Source organism: Ranitomeya imitator, chromosome 4, assembly GCF_032444005.1.
Source record: "Ranitomeya imitator isolate aRanImi1 chromosome 4, aRanImi1.pri, whole genome shotgun sequence".
Classification (NCBI taxonomy): domain Eukaryota; kingdom Metazoa; phylum Chordata; class Amphibia; order Anura; family Dendrobatidae; genus Ranitomeya; species Ranitomeya imitator.
Window position 1 is genome coordinate 361715372 of NC_091285.1, and position 25922 is coordinate 361741293.

The 25922-nt window shown below is 43.9% G+C and overlaps 1 protein-coding gene across 4 annotated transcripts in view; it reads left to right on the forward strand.

Annotated features, from left to right (window-relative positions):
- Positions 1 to 25922, forward strand: part of RELN (reelin) — a 1116896-nt gene that overhangs the window by 947141 nt on the left and 143833 nt on the right. For all 4 annotated transcript variants that reach the window (XM_069765109.1, XM_069765110.1, XM_069765107.1 and 1 more), the window contains exons 32-33: positions 13748 to 13906; positions 17077 to 17265. In XM_069765109.1, coding sequence (XP_069621210.1) covers positions 13748 to 13906; positions 17077 to 17265 — 348 coding nt within the window. The remainder of the gene's footprint in view (positions 1 to 13747; positions 13907 to 17076; positions 17266 to 25922) is intronic.

Genomic DNA, 25922 nt, shown 5'->3' on the forward strand with positions numbered 1-25922 from the left:
TGATTTTGGCATCACAGCATTTGTTTTCATCTGGGTCACTTTTACACTGACACACAAAATGTTTATTATCTTGAGTCACTGTGAAACGCTCAAATACAGCTGACTCCATAAGATGCTTCTTAGACATTTTGTAATGATGTAACTTTGCTCTCAAAATAATTTTGTCCTGTAAAAAAAATAAAGTATATTGTAATTCTTGCAATAATAGGGAATCATGCAGTGTATAACTTGGGATAGAAATAAAACAATCTGTAAGGACTGGCGGAACACACCAAGTAAAAAGTAAGATGTTATTAGGTGCGTTCGCAGTCCGGGGTCCACCGTGCAGGTGAGAACCTGCTGCTAGTAAATAGCAGCGCTATATGGCGGGAGAAGCGAACCCTGTTAAGTCACAGGGCCGCGGTACCACACAAAAGAGTGCAAGCAAGGAGTCACCGAACTCAGTCCCAAGACTTGGGATTTGAATTTGTCTAGACTACTTGCGCTCGGCACCGCTACTGGGTGTAAGAGGTAAACTGAAATAATAATTTTGAGCATGAGAGTGCGAGCTGTGCCATACTGGCGGATGCCACTAACCACCCAGACTTGGGCTAAAGAAGCACTCTAATGGCACGTGGTGCCATACTGGCAGTCACAGCAGTAGAGGCTGTTTCGTGTGTTAACGCTGTAGTTCTGCCGGGCGCTAGATAGCAGCCATGCACCTTATGCAAACAGTCATACACAAGGGATGGTTTTTTTAAGGAACGACTTGCACTCATGAACACACACGATTACAAATGTACACTAGCACATGGCCATGTGGTCATGCAAACCTTTTATAGCTGCAGCATGTACAGGACCTTCCCAAAAGAACCAAAGGGAGGCTGCCACAGAAATTGAGCACCTTCAGGACCTTCCTGGAGGACCAATGGAATCTGCTGCAGTATCTGAGCATGTGACCCTTAATCTCCAATGGGAGGTCTTGCCCTGGGCATGCTCAAGAAGAGGAAAAGCAGGACTTAGTTCCAAAAGCATCTGCTTGCCGCTGCCCAGCATTGGCCTCAATGGCAGAAGCTGGAAAAGCAGCAGTAACCCTTTGCACAGAGTGAGACTGAGCAAGACGCTGGGACCGACGTCTCCTCTGAGTAGGCTCCTCTGCGGCAGAAGAATGGGAGACCGCAGTGGAGATGGCCCGAGATTCCCCCTGTCCAGAGGCGGGAACTCGACCCCTAACATTACCCTACCAGGGCCCCTCTCCCTGGACCTTGCTACGCTCAAAGGCAGCAATGAGCTGCGGAGCCCGAATGTGATCAACAGGCTCCCAGGACCTGTCCTCAGGACCACAACCCTTCCAGTCCACCAAATAGAATTTTTTGCCACGTACCACCTTGCACCCCAAAATAGTATTCACCTCGTAATCATCCGTAGACGAACCCGATGTCCCGGCAGATGACTCGGAAAACCGGGACATGTATACGGGCTTCAAGAGGGACATATGAAAGGTGTTGGTGATAACCAGGTGTGGCAGAAGGGCTAAACGGTACACCACAGGTTAACCTGTTCGAGGACCTTGAAAGGGCCTAAGTAGCGAGGTGCAAACTTAGTGGACTCAACTCGCAGCCTGATGTTACGGGCGGAGAGCCACACTAAATCGCCAGGAGCAAAGGTCGGAGCGGGGTGCCGATGTGCATTGGCGGAGGACCTCATTCTCTCCTTGGAGGCCCGAATGGCATCCTGAGTGCGGTCCCAAATGTCCCGGCCTTCACAGCCCAGTCTGCCACCCTGGAATCGGTGGAAGACACGGACATAGACACAGGTACCCGCAGATGCTGACCATAGTTAAGGAGGAATGGAGTCTGTCCAGTGGAGTTGGCTACAGCGTTGTTCAGTGCAAACTCCGCCCACGATAGCAAAGATGCCCAGTCATCCTGCCTGGCTGAGACAAAATGTTGCAGATATGTGACCAAGGTCCGGTTGACACTCTCTACCAACCCATTCATCTCGGAATGATATGCAGAAGAGAGATTTAACTCAATGCTGAGAAGATGAGAAAGCTCTCTCCAGAACCAAGACGCAAACTGGGGATCCCAGTCACTGACAATTTTGTCCGGCATACTGTGTAGGCGGAAGATGTGTTTAATAAACAACGCTGCCAAGGCCCGTGCAGAAGGTAGCCGTGGAAGCGGCACCAAGTGCACCATTTTAGAAAAATGATCGGTGATAACCCAAATGATGGTACAGCCACGAGATTTGGGAAAACCCACCACAAAGTCCATCCCGACCATCTCCCAGGGCCTGTCTGCCACCGGCAGGGGATATAATAACCCAGGTGGCCATTGTCGAGAAGACTTATTTTTGGCGCAGGAGACACACGCCCGAATATAGTCTCTAACGTCACGGACCATATGTGGCCACCAGTACGTTCTCGCCAGCAGCTCAGGTGTCCTCTTTGTCCCAAAGCGTCCACCCACTCTGGACGAATGAGCCCAAGAGAGAACCTCTGGTCGCAAATTAATGGGTACAAAAGTCTTGCCCGGAGGCACAGACCCTAGCAAAACCGGAGCTACAGTTCTCAGGCTCTCAGAAGGGACAATAAGCCGAGGCTCCCCTTCCTCCTCCTCAGATGACACAACGGAGTGAGAGAGGGCGTCAGCACGAATGTTCTTCTCCCCAGCGAGATAATGGAGAGTGAAGTGGAACCGGAAGAAGAACAAGGACCATCTGGCCTGTCGAGAATTTAGCCGCTGGGCTGTTCGTAAATCAAATTTTTGTGGTCCGTGAAGACTTGGAAGGGAAAGCGAGCTCCCTCCAAAAGATGTCTCCACTACGAGAAGACCAACTTCATTGCTAGCAACTCCCTATCCCCAATGGAATAATTCCTCTCCGCTGGTGTGAAGGTCTTGGAGAAAAAGAAGAAGCAAGGATGCTTCTGACCTTGAGCATCCTTTTGGAAGAGGACTGCTCCAGCACCAACAGATGAGGCATCCACCTCCATTATGAATGGCTTATCAACATCGGGACGATGTAGGATGGGAGCGCTAGCTAATGAGACTTAATAGAAGTGAAGGCCTTGGAGACCTCTTCAGACCACAATTTGGGATTTGCTCCCTTCTTGGTGAGGGCTACCAAGGGAGCTACCAAAGTTGAGAAGTGGGGAATGAACTGGCGATAGTAATTTATGAACCCCATAAAGCGCTGCACCGCTTTAAGAGAATGGGGTTCTTGCCAGTCCATCACAACCTGTAGTTTGGCAGGATCCATAGCCAATCCCTGGGCGGAGATGATATAGCCCAGGAAAGGTAAAGACTCCTGCTCAAACACGCACTTCTCCAACTTTGCATAGAGGGAAATTGCACGTAAGAGGTCGAAGACTCTGCCAACATCTCTCCGGTGGGAGTCAATATCTGGAGAAAAGATGAGAATATCATCCAGATAGGCTATGACTGAGGTGGAGAGCATATCCCGGAAGATATCATTGACAAAGTCTTGGAAAACGGCTGGGGCAGTACAGAGCCCAAAGGGAATCACCAGATACTCATAGTGCCCATCCCTGGTATTAAAAGCCATCTTCCATTCATCCCCCTCACGGATGCGAAACAGGTTATAAGCACCCCACAGATCTAATTTGGTGAATACCCTTGCACCCCTTAGCCTGTCAAAGAGCTCAGAAATCAGGGGCAACGGGTACTTATTTTTAACGGTGATGGCGTTAAGACCCCTGTAATTGATGCATGGGCGTAACTTTCCATTCTTCTTCTGCACGAAGAAGAACCCTGCCCCTGCAGGTGACACTGACTTCCTAATGAACCCTCTTGCCAAATTCTCCTGGATGTATTGAGACATAGCCTCCATCTCAGGGAGAGAGAGGGGATAGACCCATCCCCGAGGAGGTTCAGCTCCAGGCATGAGATCAATAGGACAGTCATGGGCGGTGAGGTGAAAGGGTCTCTGCAGCCTTTTTGGAGAAGACATCCGCATAGCTCCAATAGCACTTGGGAAGGGAAGAAAGATCTGTGGGTATCTCGGTAGTGGATACCTGTACGCATTCTCTCACACATCTGCCCTTACAAGACTCACTCCAACCCAATATCCTCCCAGAGGTCCACTCAATATGTGGGGAGTGGAAACGGAGCCAGAGTATTCCCAGCAGAATCTCATCCATTCCCTCGGGAAGGACAAGAATGGAAATAATCTCCTGGTGGGAAGGGGACATGGACAATGTGAAAGGGACAGTCTGGTGTGTGATTTGTAATAGAAGCGTCGACCCATTCACTACTCTAACAGTTACCGGTTTGGTGAGCATCACCAGAGGTATTGCGTGGCGCAGAGCAAAAGCAGAGGACATGAAATTTCCCTCTGCTCCAAAATCCACACAAAGCTCGACTGTTAGAGAGGATGAGCCAAACATGATTGTCCCTTTGAAGGACAGCTTGGACGAAAACGCCACTGTGTCTAGTGAACCTCCTCCAATGGTTACTAGATGCGATCGTTTACCCGACCGCCGTGGACATTTATTTTCATAATGTCCTTGGTGTTGGCAATTTCTACAAACCACAGGTACTCGAGCGGTCTGAGACTTAGGTCCCGCTTGGGAAACCTCCATGGCCTCATGTGAGTCGGATGCCAGAACAGGAGATTCTAGAGGTCTGGCGAAGGTGGAAGCCAGCCGAAACCTCTGCCTACACTGGGTCCGCTCTGACCTCCGCTCGCTAAAACGGAGGTCGATGCGGGAAGATATAGAAATGAACTCCTCCGGTGTGGTGGGAATCTCCCTGGTGGCCAAGGTATCCTTCAAATGGTCTGCCAGTCCTCTCCAGAACACCGGAATAAGGACTTTATCTGACTATTCTAGCTCAGAGGCTAGAGTCCGGAATTGGATGGCAAACTGGCTGACTATGGACAAACCCTGAATTAATGGCAACAATTGGGGCACGGTATCGTGGGTGACACGGAGTCCCAAAAAGACCTGCCTCAGAGCGTCCAAGAAGAGAGGAGCACTCTGCACCACACGATCATCACACTCCCAAAGTGGCATTGCCCACTCCAACGCCCTGCCCGACAAAAGAGATAAAATAAATCCCACTTTTGCCCGTTCCATAGGAAAACGTGCAGCCAGGAGCTCAAGATGTATGGAGCACTGGCTCATGAATCCCTGACATAGCTTACTGTCACCAGCAAACTTGTCTGGAAGCGGGAGACGGGAAATAGTCAGAGCAGGGGTGGCAGCGGACAAAGTGCAGCCTGAACAGCAACTGCAGTGACATCCACAGCTGAGGTTGTATGCTCTAGAGCTGCCAACCTACCCTCCAGCTGCTGGATGTACCACTGTAGACGCTGATCGTCCGCCATTTACTAGCCAAACCCTGGCACTAGTGTTCTGTTAAGACTGGTGGAACGCACCGAATAAAAAGTAAGATGTTATTAGGTGCGTTCGCAGTCCGGGGTCCACCGTGCAGGTGAGAACCTGCTGCTAGAAAATGGCAGCGCTATATGGTGGTAGAAGCGAACCCTGTTAAGTTACAGGGCCGCGGTACCGCACAAAAGATTGCAAGCAAGGAGTCACCAAACTCAGTCCCAAGACTCGGGATTTGAGTCTGTCTAGATTACTTGCGCTCGGCACCACTACTGGGTGTAAGAGGTAAACTGAAATAATAATTTTGAGCACGAGAGTGCAAGCTGTGCCGTACTGGCGGATGCCACTAACCACCCAGACTTGGGCTAAAGAAGCGATCTAATGGCGTGTGGCGCCATACTGGCGGTCATATCAGTAGACGCTGTTTTGTGTGTTAACGCTGTGCGTTCAGCCGGGCGCTAGATAGCAGCCATATACCTTTCGCGAACAGTCATACACAAGAGATTGGTTCTTTAAGGAACGACTTGCACTCATGAACACACACACGATTACAAATGTACATTAGCGCATGGCCGTGCGGTCATGCAAACCTTTTATAGCTGCAGTATGTACAGGACCTTCCCAGAAGGACCAATGGGAGGCTGCCACAGAAGTTGAGCGCCTTCAGGACCTTCCTGGAGGACCAATGGAATCTGCTGCAGTATCTGAGCATGTGACTCTCGATCTCCAATGGGAGAATATGTTTATTTTTATTTCCTTATTTTTAATGGGGGAAAAGAGGATCAATCAAATTTGTAATTTTTTGGTTTTTCTTTCAGATTTTTTTTAATTTTAGCTTTTAGTTTTCTTCTATGTCTTGAACCTGAGATAATAAATAATATAATATACACTGATTATGCAGGTCTATGAAGCTCAGTTCATGGCTGAGCTTCAAATTGGTGCAAAGATGACAGCATTGGGGTCCTTCAACCTATTGATGCCCTGCGATTCATTTAAATGCAATTGTTAGAGATTAACCATCTAAATCAGGGGTCCCCAACTCCAGGCCTCGAGGGCCGCCAACAGTGCAGGTTTTCAGGATTTCTTTAGTATTGCATCGGTGGTAATGTGATCATCTGCACAGGTGATTATTCCAACCCCTGTGCAATACTAAGGAAATCCTGAAAACTTGCACTGTTGGCGGCCCTCGAGGCCTGGAGTTGGGGACCACTGATCTAAATGGTTAATAGCAACGATTGGAGCTTAGGTACGCTTGCTTCTAATATCGACAAATGCCTGCAAATTATTGGACATAGCCATCATATTACCATATGGAAGCCCCTTCTAAACGTTACTGACTTCAGCGCTGACGTACATGTATGTCATTTTACACTAAGGAATTAACAGGCTTAGGTGATGTTATGAATGGTGCTTGCTGAGATACCACATTAAAGGCCCCTTCACATTAAGCGACGCTGCAGCGATACCGACAACGATCCGGATCGCTGCAGCATCGCTGTTTGGTCGCTGGAGAGCTGTCACACAGACAGCTCTCCAGCGACCAACGATCCCGAAGTCCCCGGGTAACCAGGGTAAACATCGGGTTACTAAGCGCAGGGCCACGCTTAGTAACCCGATGTTTACCCTGGTTACCAGCGTAAAAGTAAAAAAAACAAACACTACATACTTACCTACCACTGTCTGTCCCCGGCGCTCTGCTTCTCTGCACTCCTCCTGCACTGACTGTGAGCACAGCGGCCGGAAAGCAGAGCGGTGACGTCACCGCTCTGCTTTCCGGCTGACCGACGCTCACAGCCAGTACAGGAGGAGTGCAGAGCACAGCGCCGGGGACAGACAGCGGTAGGTAAGTATGTAGTGTTTGTTTTTTTTTACTTTTACGCTGGTAACCAGGGTAAACATCGGGTTACTAAGCACGGCCCTGCGCTTAGTTACCCGATGTTTATCCTGGTTACCAGTGAAGACATCGCTGGATCGGTGTCACACACGCCGATCCAGCGATGTCCACGGGAGATCCAGCGACGAAATAAAGTTCTGGACTTTATTCAGCGACCAACGATCTCCCAGCAGGGGCCTGATCGTTGGTCGCTGCCACTCACACATAACGATTTCCTTAACGATATCGTTGCTACGTCACAAAAAGCAACGATATCGTTAACGATATCGTTATGTGTGAAGGTACCTTAACCTAGCTCAGACTGGCACAGAGATAGACAGTCGTAGGGGAACAAAGCAAAAACTGGTGCTGGAGCCAGGAGAGTTGAATAATATACTATAATATTTGTCGTTACAAAACTCTTACAAGGATGGGACATTAAATTTTATAGTCATAAACTCTTTTTTTATAATAATAAAGAATCCTAAACATTCAAACTAGTGCGCACAGTATATAGGGCAAGGTAATGTGATAGATTCTTAAAATTGGTTAACACAATATCTTTATTTTTTACTCATTTGTACAAGTGCACTTTGGGAAGTTGCTCAGTTACTATTCCAGAATATATTGTTCAATGATTGCATTTTCTTTTTATTTAAATAAAAAATGGTATGTGTGAACAAACCTTAAAGCCATAACATGAATTGTGATTGTTAGTATTATCTGCAATTTTAAGTTCTTTTTAGTAGCTTAAAATTGCTCTCTAAAAATACTTACATAAGTCAGACAAGAATGAAGTATTCACTTTTAGTTTGAATTGTCTCATACATTGCTTTCCGAGATACCCATTAACTCCACATGGGTCTCTACTTAGAAGGCGGATTGGCTTCTCTTGATGCAGCCACAAACAGATACCACAGAGATTTTGTCTAACAAATGAAGGCAAACAGGACTTCTAAGCAATCCCTTCCATCTGTGAATTGCTTTGTTATATGCATAATTTGCATCCCACAAACGCTTTTTCTCTTTTGCCTGTAAATAATGGATATAAAATGTAAAAATTAAACAAAGTAAGTTTCAAAAATGGTTTGTATAGTTCTTGCAAGTCATAAGTCATTGTAATTTGGTTTAAAGTACAGTGCTTTTCAAATGTGATATGATCAGGATCTTACACTGATTTTTTTGCCCAAAACTATTTATCAGCTCTGCTTCTCCAGGTCTAGAATATGCAGCCCAGTTAGATCCAGAAATATATGGACAGTGACACAAGTTTTGGCATATTAGTTGTTTACCAAAACATATTCAAGATATAGTTAAATAATCCATATGGACTTAAAGTGCACACTCTTTCTAAAGAGAAACTGCCTTTTTTTAAATGGACCAAAAGTAATTGGACAATTATCTCAAAAGCTCTTGTTCTATATGGGCTATTTCTTCATTAATCTATCATCAATTAAGCAGTTAAAAGGTCAGATTCCAGGTGTAGCATTTGCATTTGGAAGCTGTTTCTGTGAACGCACAACATGTGGTCAGAAGAGCTCTCAATGGAAAAGAAACAGACCATCATTAAGCTGAAAAAGAAGAGATTTATCAGAGAGATAGCACTTGCCAAATCAACAGTTTCCTACATTCTGCAAAAAAGTGCACTGGTGAGCTTGGGAACGCAAAAAGACCTAGATGTCCATTGAAGATGACAGTGGTGGATGATCGGAATTCTTTCCATGGTGAAGAAAAACCTTTTCACAACATCTACCTAAGTGAAGAACACTCTCCATAAAGTATGTGTTTAAGTATTTAAGGGTACCATAGAGAAAAGACTTTGTGAGAGCAAATACACGATACAAAGTATTAAATAGCCTTAAAAATATAAAAGGCCAGATTAGTCAGCCCAGTTCTGGAAAAGCATTCTTTGCAACTTTGCACATTGAAATTAAGATCACCCTTTACTAGAATGATGGGAAGAAAAAGTATAGAGAAGGCATGGGCTTGCATGGCTTCCAATGGCAGTGGGTCACTAGTGTTTATTGACGATATGACTGAAGACAGAAGCAGCCGAATGAATTCTCAAGTTTATATATAGGCTATATTTTCTGTTCAGATTCAACCAAATGCTGCAAGGTTGGATGGCTCTTCACAGTACAGATGAACAATGATCCAAAACATACTGCCAAAGCAACCCAGGAGTTATTAAGAGAAAGAAGTGGAATATTCTGCAATGGCTAAGTCAATAATCAGACCTCATCCCCAATGAGCATGTATTTCACATATTTAAAACAAAACTTAAGGCTGAAAGACCCACAAACAAGCAACAACTGAAGTCAGCTGCAGTAGAGGCCTGAAGAGGCATCGCAAAGGAGGAAACCCAGTGTTTGGTGACATCTATGAATTCCACTGCCTGCAAAGGATTCTCTTCAGAGTATTAAAAATCATCATTTTATTTATGGTAAAATTAATTTGTCCAATTACTTTTGATCTCCTGAAATGATGAGGCTTTGTAGATAAATTGTCGCAATTCCTACACTATATGTTTCACAGGATATTTTTGTTGAAACCCTTTAATTAAACCTGAAGTCTACATGTCAATTGCATCTCAGTTGTTTCATTTTAAATAAAAAAGCAACTGAAGTCAATGGGAAAGCATCACTAATAGGAAACCCAGCGCATGTTAAAGGGACTCTGTCACCTGAATTTGGCGGGACTGGTTTTGGGTCATATGGGCGGAGTTTCCGGGTGTTTGATTCACCCTTTCCTTACCCGCTGGCTGCATGCTGGCTGCAATATTGGATTGAATTTCATTCTCTGTCCTCCATAGTACACGCCTGCGCAAAGCAATCTTGCCTTGCGCAGGCGTGTACTATGGAGGATAGAGAATGAACTTCAATCCAATATTGCAGCCAGCATGCAGCCAGCAGGTAAGGAAAGGGTGAATCAAACACCCGAAAACTCCGCCCATATGACCCAAAACCAGTCCCGCCAAATTCAGGTGACAGGTTCCCTTTAATGTTGATGACTTTCAGACTTCAGGCAGTCATTGCCTGCAAAGGATTCTCTGCAAATTATAAGAAATGAACATTTTATTTATGGTAAAGTTAATTTGTCCAATTACTTTTGTGCACATGAAATGAGGAGGCTTTGTAGAAAAATGGTTGCAATTCCTTAATATTTCACAGGATATTTTTGTTCAACTCTTTTAATTTATACTGAAAGTCTATACTTCAATTACATCTCAGTTGTTTAATTATAAATAAAAAATAGTGGCATGCAGAGCCCAAATCATGAAGATTTGGTGACTGTTCAAATATCTCTGGACCTAATTGTACAATATGTCAAGTTGCCTTTATACAAAAATCCAGTTTATAATTCTTTCAGCATTGCTTGAATATTTTTTTACAGTGGCTAAAAATCCAATTCCAAATGTCATTTTTCCATTAACAAAGATATACTATCTCATGTTGATTTAGGGAATATGACTGTCAGAACACTGACCAAAACTCAGTGACCTGACCTTTTAAATGGCAAATCATGCTTTTGGGAATTTGCTTTCTACTGTTCTGTTTTTTTTTTAAGTTATAGGTCATTTTTATAAATCATAATAGCAATTAAAAATAAAAAATATTTAATAGAACACCCCAATATTACTTAATATTGTGATACAAAAAAAAAGAAAGATGAACAAGAAAAAAACTCAGCTTAATTTCCTTATTTCGTCTACCTTCTACATCTTCTACAAGGGGGAAGAAGGATGAAAGTATCACCAACTGTAGTGCAGGATGGGTGATTGGAGGTTGGCTCCAAGGCAGAGTAGCTAGGAGTTTAGCCTTGGGGGTGTGTGAAACATCCGAGTGGGCCCCTAATCAGGTAATCGTGATTACAACTACTGTATGGTGGTGGACCCTAACTGTGGGTAGAGGGGAACCTCAGCAGATGGCCGCTCTGTTGAAAATAATGCACTATACAAAGACCAACACAAAGAGTGATATTACTGTCGTATGGTGACCATATAGTGCTAGAACATACAAGTGATCAGAGTACAGGAATAGATGGTGACTTACAGCTCACATTATGTTTGATGGAGTAGTACACTTTTCCCATCTTTTCCATTTGGCCCAGACTGACAAGACAACTAGTTACAGCAATGACTTTTCTGCAGAGATTACAACAAAGACACATTTGACTTCTCACATTTCCTGCATCCACCATTTATTCTCAGCCTTCACAAACTCCTCATCCTTCTGTCACCCCAATGCTGAGTTGCTGCTGCCATGTGTCCCTATTACTGCATCTGCTGTTTTCACAATAACAGTGCTCCTCTTAGTGCCCGACATAATAATGCCCACAACTGTATCCCCCACATAATCATGCCCAGCACTGTGCCCCTTACAATGTAAAATGCCTCGTTTGTGCCCTCTAAATGGTAAAATTGCCCCCTAAAAATATTAATGCACTCTGCAAGTGCCTTAGAAAACAGTGTACATATTTTGCCCCAAGAAAATAATTCTGCCTCATACGCACCTTTGGCAATCACAATTCCCTGTGTGCTCCCATAACAATAATACTTCTTACTTGCCTACTTAACATTTAATAATGTCCCCTCAGTAACCCCAATTACAATTTCCCTAAGCACAGTATGGTGGGTCCACAGCTCCCCTATACACAGTATGATGCCCCCACATCTCCGGATATACAGTATGACTATTCCATCAAAACACATTCCGCACAATAACCCCACAATATATAATGGCTTATACTGTAGCTCCATACTGTATAATGACCTCCACAGTACTCGCACACATTTACGAGGGCCCTCACACTGTATGAGGGCCCCCAGAGTAGTTCCCAAACTGTGAAATGGCCCCATGCTGCACAATCACACCCATATTAGCGTCCCTGCTGTATAATGGTCGCCATATTAATACCTATGCTGTATAATGGCCCCAACATTAGCTCCTACACTGTATAAGGGCCCCAACATTAGCTCCCACACTGTATAATGGCCTTCATATTAATACCTACAATGACCCCTATATTCGCCCCCACGCTGTAAAATTTCCTTAGACTAGCTCCCATACTGTATAACGGCCCCAGCATTAGCTCCTACACTGCAAAATGGCGTCAACATCAGCTTCTATGCTCTATAATGGCCCCCATATTAGCCCACAAACTGTATAATAGCCTCACATTAACTCCCACCCTGCATAATTGCCCCACATTAGCTTCTACCATATATAATGGCCCCACATTAGCTCCCACACTGTATAATGCCCTTACAGTAGCTCCCTCACTGTATAATGGTCCAATCATTATCTTCCACTCTATATGATGGCCCCCACAGTATTCTCTACAATTTATGAGGGGCCCCCATACTTTATGATGCCCCCACAGTTACACCACAAGTTTTGATCAAAATAAAAAACATCATATACTCATCTAATCTACGATCCTGATGAGCCCTCTGGGAGGACCAATATGCTGATTTCACAATACCAATGCGCTCCCAGGACATGAGTCCCTGCGTGGTGATGTCACCGCTCTGGGATTCTGAGATCTTGTGCTTGCGCTGGATCTCAGAGTCCAGAGAGAACAGAACAGAGAGCGGTAGTTGAGGGTGATCATGTCTCCCTGCACTACCACAGGGTTAGCCAAATCGGTATTCGGTGCCGATAGTTAAGAATAGCGGTAGCTCTGGGTGGGCCCCTCTAAGCGGGTGACCCTGGGGCAACTACCCTCTTTTTCCCTTCCCAGTAGCTATGCTACTGTCCTAAGACCCTTTGATGAGATTCTTCCCTCCATGTCCATGGGTTCCTCCATTACTCCCTGAACTTGTCAAGAACAAAAGGAATAGCGAGAAAGGACCCTAATTTATGAGGCTGCGAATGAACGTGCAAATAATTATTTTTTTAAACCAATCCATTAGTAGAAGAGATAGAGCTGAATACTAAATATTCATGATGTAATTATATTTCTTACTTAATTCTCACATTAAAACAACATATACATTGCTGAGAACCATACTTGTGATGATAAACCATCACCTTTTTAGCCATTGCAGTATGCACAGTAATTGTTAGATTCGATGGATAAATGAATACATAGTAATTTCCAAGACTGTTAAAGAGAAACTGTCACTCGGTTCATGCTGCTCAAACCATGGTCGACATGAATAAGAGCCTGGGTACATGAATGAATTTCAGAGACATATAGTTTTAAAAGCCGCCCAGGAACCATTGGCAGAGACTAGTTTGATGACACTGATGACAGGATTTTCCCACATTGCTATAGAGTCTAGTTGATAGTCAAGTCTTTCCCATGTGTGTATTTAACAAGAGACCTGTCAATCAACTGGAGCATCACTGGGAAATGCCAGCCAGGAGGCAGTGCCAGACTCTTTAAAGCTATATTTTGTCTGAAATGCCAGAGCATTTGGTCAGCGTGAATCAGCAGACAGGTTCACTCTAAAGCTCATAGTAAACCTTGTTTTTATATTTACAGAAATTGTATACTTTATGTGTATTTAATTTCATATTTATGTCAAATTAATTCAGGTATTATTGTCCAGTACACCAATGACAATGGTATCAGTTGGAATTTGTTGCGAGAACTAGATTTCCTTTCCTTTCTGGATCCACAAATAATTTCCATAGAGTTACCTCGTGATGCCAAGACATCTTCCACTGCTTTTCGATGGTGGCAACCCCAGCATGGTAAGTTTAATAAAAAGAACTTCTTAAGAATAATTATAATGCAGCCAAATTACATTAGTTTATAAGACCACAGACAGTAAAATTTGCAAATTGCACTTGCTATATGCATATGATGCCTACTTTAAAATAAAGCAGATACTGGTAATTTATTTGTTATTTAAGTTTTAGTTATAGTTTACAAAAATTCATATTTTGCTTTTGATCTTACTATTAAAACAATGTCCCCAATTCTTTATCCAATTAATAATTCTCTTTGCACCTTTTTTATGTTTATTTTATATGTGCTCTCCTGTTTTTTTTTTCCTTTTTGTTTTCTTCTTTGTGAGTGGAGTCTAGCAATTCCAGATGTTTTCCCCTGATGCATAAATTACACCTTTTCAAAAAGTCACAAAAATTTGTTGCAATTTCACTCCAGTCCACCTTGGTGTATTTTTGAGTACATCAGTATTTTGGCGCAATTTTTGCTTTATAGTGACAAGTTAATTCCAATGACTCAGCTACTACTTAGTGCTTAAAGCAAAGTCAGTTTTAAATGCCTGCTTTCTTCCTATAGGATGACAGCTATGTTTTATGGGTTTGTGGTTTCTCATTACTATCAGTTATTACTTTTTTGTATTTTTTTCTGTTAATTTGGTCTTTATAATTAAGAATAACATGAAACCTATGTGTGTGACAACTGTAATAGAATACATATTTGTTGACAGATTATGGTATACATTTTTTGCTTTAATCACATCATGCAATATAGAGTCATGACAGAAAGTGATGGCACACTTTAAAATGTTGCAAAAAATGAAGTTTTTCTCCCAGAAAATTCTTGAAATTACACATGTTTTGTTATGCACGTTTATTTCCTTTGTGTGGATTGGAATAGCACAAAAAAGAGAAGAAAAAAAGGAAATTAAACATAATTTCACACAAAACCCCCAAAATGGACTGGACAAAATTGTTGGCACCCTCAACTTAATATTTGCACATACTTTGGAGTAAATAACTGCAATCAATTGCTTCCTAAACATGAGCAAGCTTCTTTCACCTCTCGACTGGAATTTTGAACCTCTCATTTTTTGCAAACTGCTCCAGGTCTCTCATATTTGAAGGATGCCTACTACCAACAGCAATTTTAAGATCTCTCCACAGGTGTTCAATGGGATTTAGATCCAGACTCATTGCTGGCCCTTCAGAACTTTCCAGCGCTTTGTTTTCATCCATTTCTGGATGCTTCTTGAAGTATATTTTGGGTTATTGTCCTGCTGGAAGATTCCAATGACTTATGACGCAAACCCAGCTTTCTGACACTGGGAACTAAATTGCGACTCAAAATCCTTTTGTAATATTCAGATTTTATGATGCCTTGCACTTAGTCAAGGCACTCAGTGCCATAGGCAACAAAACAACCCCAAAACATCTTTGAACCTCCACCATATTTGACTGTAGGTACTGTGTTCTTTTCTTTATTGACCTCATAATGTTTTTGGTAAATAGTAGAATGATGTGCTTTACTAAAAAGCTCTATCGTGGTCTCATCTGTCCACAAAAAATTTTCCCAAAAGGATTTTGCTTACATGTACATTTTGTAAAACTTCAGTCAAGCTTTTATCTGCTTCTGTGTCATCAGTGTTGTCCTCCTGGTTCTCGTGCCATAGCTTTTGATTTAATTCAAATTTCGATGGATAGTTCATGATGACACTGATGCACCCTGAGCATGCAGGACAGCTTGAATTTCTTTGGAACTTGATTGGAACTTGATTAGGGCTGCATATCCACCATCTTGGCTATCCTGCTTTGCAACATTTCTCATAAATTTTTCCCTGCCCTCCATGTCAAGACAGATTAGCTACCATGTGCCATGTGTTGTAAACTTCCTGATTATGTTGCGCACTTTGGATAAAGGTACATTAATATCTCTGCTCTGCAGATGGACTTGTAGCCTTAATATTGTTAATATTGTTCAACAATTTTGTTTCTCAAGTACTCAGACAGTTTTATTTTCCTCTTTCTGTTCTCCATTCTAAGTGTGGCACTCACAGATGCACAATGCAAAGACTGAGTCAACTTCTCCCTTTTTTATCTGGTTTCAGGTGTCATTTTTATATTACCCACACCTATTATTTGCCACGGGTGATTTGAAACAAGTATCACATGCTTGAAACAAAGTTGTTTGCCCAAACTTTTAGAAAGGTTCCAACAATTTTGTCCAGACCATTTTTGGGGTTTTGTATAAAATTATGTCCAATTTTCCCTTTTTTTCTCTTTTTTTCCTCTTTTTTTATGTTGTTCCAATACACACAAAGGAAAAATAACAAAACGTGTAATTGCAATATTTTTCTGGGAGAAATACTGCAAGGATGCCAACACTTTCGGCCATGGCTGTACAATGTAAAATTGTTAATATCATGCAATAGAATGATCATTAACAATAATAATTGTCCTATTAGAGTCAAGGCAGGTAACTTATGCAGCCAGTAGTGACTGTTGAATTACCTGGGCAGCTGTATCAGAGAAGCGTCAGGGGACTTTTGAATGAGCATATGTTGTTTGTTATGTGCTGGGCTGTTTGTGTTCCTTTTAACAGCATAATGGACAATCCTTTTATTTATTTTTTTATATAGACATAAACTTCTGTGTTGTAAAATGTTATCTATAAGATCTAAATGGCTGCAGTTGCAGGGCTGGTATTTGTTTACTGATGTTTGCTAACAAAAATGGAATATATTCATAGATCTACAGAATGATTTCATACAATAATTGGCCAGTATATGTTTGTAAATTGTGTGCTTAAGAGGCTTTGAGCTCCAAAAATCAGTGCACATAAACACTACATTTATTAGCACTTTAGAGTTGTGCATGTGCTGTACTAAGTCATGTTTATATAAGATACTTAATCCTCTTTAACTAATAAATATCCAGGATAAACTAAGGTTCCAGTCACAGCATTAATTATCTTTATATCCTTACGTATGAAAATAAGATATTCTAGAATAATGGAAATGATAATGACCACTTTTACCTTATTTACCTTTTTATACAATACAAACATGTTGCTGATACATTTGTCTACAGATATTATAGTTGCTGTAGTATACAGTAAGTCTATTTTTTTTTCTAATATGCAATGATTACTCATTTTTTAATATACATCTTGGCTTTGAACAATTTGTCCTTTCCAGGAACACAGTCTGGTCAGTGGGCACTAGATGATGTCCTCATTGGAATGAATGACAGTTCTCGGGCAGGATTTCAAGATAAATTTGATGGTTCTGTTAACCTCCAAGCAAACTGGTACAGAATCCAAGGAGGCCAAGTAGACATTGACTGTCTCTCTATGGATACTGCCCTTGTGTTTACAGAGAATATCGGTATGTATTAAATTTAGCATAATTTTATATATTTCTGCTTTATAATATGTTCTTGACATACGGTAGTTATATGCAATCCACACTGTAATGTTCTGCATACACAGACAATAATGGCAACTCAGGGAGTAATGTTACCTACCTTAAACATTTACATATGTCCAATGGAGGATCAGAGCCATTGTAAAGATCCTGTGATGTTATCCCCTATGCAACAGAACCAACACTTTTATTTATTTTGATGTGGGAAAAGCAATAAAATTAGGGAAGCAGATGTTAACAAAGCCTAACTAATAAATATGTGCTATTGATTTTAAATATAAAAAAAGGGGCCCATGAGCGGCACTCAGTGGGAGCAGACATGTCTGACTGAGATCCATGTCCTGGATACCTGAACACATCAATTTACAGCACCAACATCGCTAATCCATAAGCAACTACCTGTAGGGGATACCTTAAGAAGCATCATGCCAAAACAGGGGACTGCTACAACTACCATTGATCTCTTCATGGTTCAACAATCAGGCAGGACGCCTATAATGGCCGCCACTGCCTCCTCTTCATCTCATGTACCGTCGGAAGGTAGCTCTGATAAGTCCACTCCACTGCAAGTCCCACCAGACTTAGTGATAGCAACTAGGGTTGAGCGACTTTTACTATTTCAGGATCGAGTTGGGTTTCGCGAAACCCGACTTTGTCAAAAGTCAGGTCGGGTGAAATCGGCCGATCATTGCGAAAAGTCGGGGGGCCGACTGAAACACGAAACCCAATGCAAGTCAATGGGGAATAAAAGTCGGCAGTGAGTGGAGGACAGAAAAACACCTACAGAGCCCATTTTAATGTCACAAACATCAATTCTTGTTACTTAAGCTTGTCAATCTTAATTAACCTTATAATAATAGTTAGGTATTGAAAATTGGGGGTCATTTGGTTGTGGGGGGGGGAGGGCTGGCTCAATTTTTTCTTGGGCCCAGGAAATGTGGAATACGTCACGACGGTGGAGCAGGGAGAGGTAAGTATTTCAACTTTGCAAGTGCTGTGATCCAGAGCAAGCAGGGGGGCCCACTCATTCGTATTGGCACTGACACAGGGCCCCTCAAAGTACGGCGTTGTGTTTGACGGCGGGGGTGCCTCCCACCGGCAGTGACACTTTTGCGTACTATGACAGGCCCTGTGACAGTGACGTCGCCAACGAGTATGCCCCCCACCTGATGAAGGAACCTGCACTTTCATATGCACCTTCCTCTTTGTCCCCGTGTAAGGTGGTATAGTATGCGGGAAGGGGGACCTGACTTTCAGCAGGGTCAGATTCTGGCTGTGTAGAGTGCAAGGGGAATGTAGTGGTCTGGGTCAATGTACCAGCAGACCCATCAAGCAGTGGCTGGGTAATAGGCAGGATGAGGAGGAAACACAGATATAGGCCCAAAATAAAAAAGGAGGCTAAAAGCAGAAAAAAATTGGTAACAGGAGTTAACAGGCAGCATTGCTTTGTTCAGTGGAGGACAACAACAAGCAGCAGCAGACACTGTTAGTAGGGCCCAACCAAACTAGTAGGGCAAATAAGTTTCAAATTCTAAATACAGGCTGAAAGCCTGTAGATTGAAACTCAGCTTTGTTTCTTTGAGGAAAACAAGAGGCAGCAGCAGACGTCACTAGGCCCAAACCAAGAACCAGGCCAAATGCAGTTTCATATTGTTGATAGAGGCCGAAAGCCTGTAGATTGAAACTCAGCTTTGTTTCTTTGAGGAAACAAAGAGGCAGCAGCAGACGTCACTAGGCCCAAACCAAGAACCAGGCCAAATGCAGTTTCATATTGTTGATAGAGGCCGAAAGCCTGTAGATTCAAACTCAGCTTTGTTTCTTTGAGGAAACCAAGAGGCAGCAGCAGACGTCACTAGGCCCAAACCAAGAACCAGGCCAAATGCAGTTTCATATTGTTGACAGAGGCCGAAAGCCTGTAGATTGAAACTCAGCTCTGTTTAGTAGAGGTAGAGTGGGCACACTCACCTGTCCAGGCAAACGGCACTTGCACGGGTGCTTGCGCCAAGTGGTTACCACGGTCCTGTGGGGGGAGTCAGCCCATTTAGGGAGGTATAAAAATGGCCTATGGTGGACATTCAGCATCTGCAAATGGAGGAATTGGCAAAGTCAGTAAGAGGAGGGCAAAAGCGAGTCATTTATCACCCAAGCTACGTGTCAGCAGGGAAAGGTGGGGCAAAAGAATTGGCAATCCATGATTGGTTCATTTTAATGAAGGTTAGATCATCTACATTTTGGGTAGCCAGACGTGTCCTTTTTTCGGTCAGTATTGAACCAGCAGCACTGAAGACTCTTTCTGAAAGCACACTGGCAGCAGGGCAAGCGATTTCCTGTAATGCATATTCTGCCAATTCGGGCCAGGTGTCAAGTTTAGATGCCCAATAATCAAAGGGGAATGACCTGTGAGGGAGAACATCGATAAGGGATGAAAAATAGTTTGTAACCATACCGGACAAATGCTGTCTCCTGTCACTTTGAATAGATGCAGCAGTCCCTGTTGTGTCAGCGGTCATTGAAAAATCACTCACAACCTTGTCAGAAAACCCCTCTGTCCAACGCCACTTCGGATTTCTGCACCTCTAGCACCTCTGCCATGTTGCCCCCTACGGCAAGTGTGAGGACCATCACAACCTCTGTGTGCTGGGAATGCCTGAACCAAACGGTCTACAAGAGTTGCTTGTTTGGTAGCCAATATTTGCTCAAGGTTCTCATGTGGCATGATGTTTTGCATTTTCCCTTTATAGCGTGGATCCAGGAGGCAGGCCAACAAGTAATCGTCATCGGTCATCATTTTGACAATGCGGAGGTCCCTTTTTAGAATATGCACGGCATACTCGGCCATGTGGGCCAATGTTCCTGGTGTCAATTCACTGGTCCTGCTGGGTTGAGGAGCACTTTCTTGGAAATCCACATCACAAGTGTCCCGCAAGAAACCTGTACCTGACCTTGCAACGCCACCAGTTTCAAGTGGCCCCTGAGAAGCATCCTCCTCCCATACATAGTCATCCCCATCATCCTCCTCCTCATCCTCTTCGACCGCCATCTCGTCCTGGACAGTTCCCTGACCAGACAATGGCTGACTGTCATCAAGGATTCCCTCCTCCTCGGCTGCAGACGCCAGCTCCTTGATGTGCGTCAAACTTTGCATCAGCAGACGCATAAGTGGGATGCTCATGCTTATGATGGCGTCGTCTGCACTTGCCAGCCGTGTGCATTCCTCGAAACACTGAAGGACTTGACAGAGGTCTTGTAGCTTGGACCACTGCACACCAGACAACTCCATGTCTGCCATCCAACTGCCTGCCCGTGTATGCGTATCCTCCCACAAATACATGACAGCACGCCTCTGTTCACACAGCCTCTGAACCATGTGCAATGTGGAGTTCCACCTTGTTGCAACGTCGATAATTAGGCGGTGCTGTGGAAGACTGAGCGATCGCTGATGGTTCAGCATACGGCTGGAGTGTACGGGCGACCGGCGGATGTGCGAGCAAAGTCTTCGCACCTTCAGGAGCAGGGCTGGTAACTCTGGATAATTTTTAAGAAAGCACTGCACCACCAGGTTCAAAGTGTGAGCCAGGCAAGGTATGTGTTTGAGTTGTGAAAGGGCTATGGCAGCCATAAAATTCCTTCCATTATCACTGACTACCTTGCCTGCCTCAAGATTTACACTGCCCAGCCATGACTGAGTTTCTTGCTGCAAGAACTCGGCCAGAACTTCCGCGGTGTGTCTGTTGTCGCCCAAACACTTCATTTCAAACACGGCCTGCTGACGCTTCCCACTAGCTGTTCCGTAATGGGACACCTCGTGTGCAACACTGGCAGCTGCGGATGGAGTGGTCGTGCGACAGCGCTCTGTGGATGAGCTTTCGCTTCTGGAGGAGGAGGAGGAGGAGGTGGGGTGGCGAAGGTCTACAGCCAACTGTTTCCTAGATCATGGGCTAGGCAGAACTGTCCCACTATTGCTGTCCCCTGTGGACCCTGCATCCACGACATTAACCCAGTGCGCCGTGATGGACACGTAACGTCCCTGGCCATGCCTACTGGTCCATGCATCTGTTGTGAGGTGCACCTTCCCACTGACAGACTGCCTCAGTGCATGGACAATGCGGTCTTTGACATGCTGGTGGAGGGCTGGGATGGCTTTTCTCGCAAAGAAGTGGTGACTGGGTAGGTCATAGCGTGGTACTGCGTAGGCCATCAGGGCTTTGAAAGCTTTGCTTTCAACCAACCGGTAGGGCATCATCTCTAACGAGATAAGTCTGGCAATGTGGGCGTTCAAACCCTTTGTACGCGGATGACAGGATGAGTACTTTTGTTTCCTAACAAGAGTCTCTTCTAGGGTGAGCTGGACTGGAGAGCTGCCTATGGTGGAACTAGCAGTGGTGGTTATGGACATGGCAGATTGAGAGTGAGTTGGTGATGTTGGCCTACATACAGTGCTTCCTACCAATAACCTTCTGACTCCCTGACTGCTTTGGCCTAGCGACGATCCCTCCACATTTGCTGCTGGTGTCCTAACCGGTGGGCTTACAGTGAGGGAAGCAATGTTGCAGTGCTGACTACCTTCATTCAGACTTGGTGCACCAACGGTACGGGACGTTAGGTAGTTAGTCCAGGCTTCCAAGTGCATGCTGTTTAAATGTCTACGCATGCACATTGTATTTAAATTGTTAAGAATCTTCCCTCTGCTAAAGGTCTTTGAGCATTTTTTACAGATCACTTTTGACTGATCATTGGGATCTTGGTCAAAAAAATGCCACACTGCACTCTTCCTACTATGGAATTCCTTTTCAGGCATTGCACGCTGTGCAACTTTCACAGGATGGCCACGCTGTCCTAAAACTGGTTTTGTCAAACATTTTTTGCCTGATACGCGCCTGCCAGATGACAGCTTTTGCGATGTAGATTGGTGCTGCTGTGGATAACCCTCCTCCGCTTCTGAGCTAGTGGCAGCGCCACCCTCTTCCCCCAATGGCTGCCAATCTGGGTCAACAACTGGGTCATCTATCACCTCCTCCTCAACGTCATGTGCACCTTCCTCAGTGTCACCGTGTAAGGTGCTATAGCATTCGGGACAGGGCACCATAGTCTCATCAGGGTCAGATTCTGGCTCAGCAAACTGCGAGGGCAATGTAGTGATCTGACTCGATGGAACAGCATCATAATCTAGCTGTGGCTGTGCATCAGTGCACTCCATGTCCGATTCTTCTTGTAATTGGCAGGGTACAATTTCCCTTTCTAACCCAGGCACGCTATGTGTAAAGAGTTCCATGGAGTAACCTGTTGTGTCGCCTGACGCATCCTTCACTTTTGGTTTGGGAGAAGGACACAAGGAAACGTCTTGTTCCTAACCGGGAGCATTCACTGACGACTGGCTGCTGTTTTGAACTTTGGGAAGAGGAGGCCAAAGAGCTAGAGGCTGAGTCAGCAAGGAAAGCCAAAACTTTTTCTGCTGCTCCGGCTTTAAAAGCTGTTTTCCTACTCCCAGGTTAGGGAGCCTTCGAGGCCTTGTGTAGCCAGACGATGACGCAGGCTCAACACCTCCAGCCTTAGGTGCTACTGTGCTTTTGCCACTACCACCAGATGCAGCACCACCATCAGTACCAGCTGACAACCCCCGCCCACGGCCTCTTCCACCAGACTTCCTCATTTTTGGGGGGGAGACACAGAAGCACAACTCTGGCACAGTGGTATAACAGTAAACTATGAATGTGGCAGAAAGTGGCTGCCTGATATATATGACACACTAGCAGTACAGCAGAATATACACTGTGTGCGAATTTTAATCTCCCTTTTTTTGGGGGGGAGACACTGAAGCACAACTCTGGCCCAGTGGTATAACAGTAAACTATGAACGTGCCAGAAAGTGGCTGCCTGATATATACGACACACTAGCAGTACAGCAGAATATACACTGTGTGCGAATTTTAATCTCCCTTTTTTTGGGGGGGAGACAGAACCACAACTCTGGCCCAGTGGTATAACAGTAAACTATGAACGTGCCAAAAAGTGGCTGCCTGATATATACGACACACTAGCAGTATAGCAGAATATACACTGTGTGCGAATTTTAATCTCCCTTTTTTTGGGGGGGAGACACAGAAGCACAACTCTGGCCCAGTGGTATAACAGTAAACTATGAATGTGCCAGAAAGTGGCTGCCTGATATATATGACACACTAGTAGTACAGCAGAATATACACTGTGTGCGAATTTTAATCTCCTTTTTTTGGGGGGGAGACACAGAAGCACAACTCTGGCCCAGTGGTATAACAGTAAACTATGAATGTGCCAGAAAGTGGCTGCCTGATATATATGACACACTAGCAGTACAGCAGAATATACACTGTGTGCGAATTTTAATCTCCCTTTTTTTGGGGGGGAGACACAGAAGCACAACTCTGGCCCAGTGGTATAACAGTAAACTATGAATGTGGCAGAAAGTGGCTGCCTGAGGCCGGCTTCACACTCAGCGTATGAAAATACGGTCCGTATATTACGGCCGTAATACGCTGAAATGCCCCGAAAATAGTGGTCCGTAGCTCCTCCGTAGGCAGGGTGTGTCAGCGTTTTTTGCGCATGGCATCCTCCGTATGTAGTCCGTATGGCATCCGTACTGCGTGGTTTTCTCGCAGGCTTGCAAAACCAACATACCGCTATAGAAATGATCCATGTGTCCCAAAAAGAAAAAAATATATATATATACTGTCTATATATATATATATATATATATATATATATATATATCATTAGACACATATATGTATATATATTAATATTTTTTCCAGCGCTATACAGCTTGAAAGCCGGTAATTCAATTACCGGCTTTTTCTTTCTCCTTCCTAAAACCCGACATGATTTGAGACATGGTTTACATACAGTAAACCATGTCTTCTCTCCATTTTTTTTGCAGATTTCACACTACTAATGTCAGTAGTGTGTATCTGCAAAATTTGGCCGTTCTAGCTCTTAAAATAAAGGGTTAAATGGCGGAAAAAATTGGCGTGGGCTCCCGCGCAATTTTCTCCGCCAGAGTAGTAAAGCCAGTGACTGAGGGCAGATATTAATAGCCTGGAGAGGGTCCACGGTTATTGGCCCCCCCCCGGCTACAAATATCTGCCCCCAGCCACCCCAGAAAAGGCACATCTGGAAGATGCGCCTATTCTGGCACTTGGCCACTCTCTTCCCATTCCCGTGTAGCGGTGGGATATGGGGTAATGAAGGGTTAATGCCACCTTGCTATTGTAAGGTGACATTAAGCCAAATTAATAATGGAGAGGCGTCAATTATGACACCTATCCATTATTAATCCAATTGTAGTAAAGGGTTAAATAAAACACAAACACATTATTTAAAATTATTTTAATGAAATAAAAACAATGGTTGTTGGAGTATTTTATTCTACGCCCAATCCAGTCACTGAAGACCCTCGTTCTGTGAAAGAAAAAACATAATAAACCAACAATATCCTTACCCTCCGCAGATCTGTAACGTCCAACGATGTAAATCCTTCTGAAGGGGTTAAAACATTTTGCAGCAAGGAGCTTTGCTAATGCAATGCTACTCCTCGCTGCAAAACCCCGGGGAATGAGTCTAAATATAGATCAATTAGCTATATTTAGCTTCATTTGCGGTAAGGCGCCATCTGCTGGCTGTTCATAGATCGTGGGAACTTTCCTAGAAAGCCTGGGAGCTGGGAGCCTGGGAGCTTTCTAGGTAAGTTCCCACGATCTATGAACAGCCAGCAGAGGGCGCCTCACCGCAAATGAAGCTAAATATAGCTCATTGATCTATATTTAGACTCATTCCCCGGGGTTTTGCAGCGAGGAGTAGCATTGCATTAGCAAAGCTCCTTGCTGCAAAATGTTTTAACCCCTTCAGAAGGATTTACATCGTTGGACGTTACAGATCTGCGGAGGGTAAGGATATTGTTGGTTTATTATGTTTTTTCTTTCACAGAACGAGGGTCTTCAGTGACTGGATTGGGCGTAGAATAAAATACTCCAACAACCATTGTTTTTATTTCATTAAAATAATTTTAAATAATGTGTTTGTGTTTTATTTAACCCTTTACTACAATTGGATTAATAATGGATAGGTGTCATAATTGACGCCTCTCCATTATTAATTTGGCTTAATGTCACCTTACAATAGCAAGGTGGCATTAACCCTTCATTACCCCATATCCCACCGCTACACGGGAATGGGAAGAGAGTGGCCAAGTGCCAGAATAGGCGGATCTTCCAGATGTGCCTTTTCTGGGGTGGCTGGGGGCAGATATTTGTAGCCGGGGGGGGCCAATAACCGTGGACCCTCTCCAGGCTATTAATATCTGCCCTCAGTCACTGGCTTTACTACTCTGGCGGAGAAAATTGCGCGGGAGCCCACGCCAATTTTTTCCGCCATTTAACCCTTTATTTTAAGAGCTAGAACGGCCAAATTTTGCAGATACACACTACTGACATTAGTAGTGTGAAATCTGCAAAAAAAATGGAGAGAAGACATGGTTTACTGTATGTAAACCATGTCTCAAATCATGTCGGGTTTTAGGAAGGAGAAAGAAAAAGACGGTAATTGAATTACCGGCTTTCAAGCTGTATAGCGCTGGAATAAATATT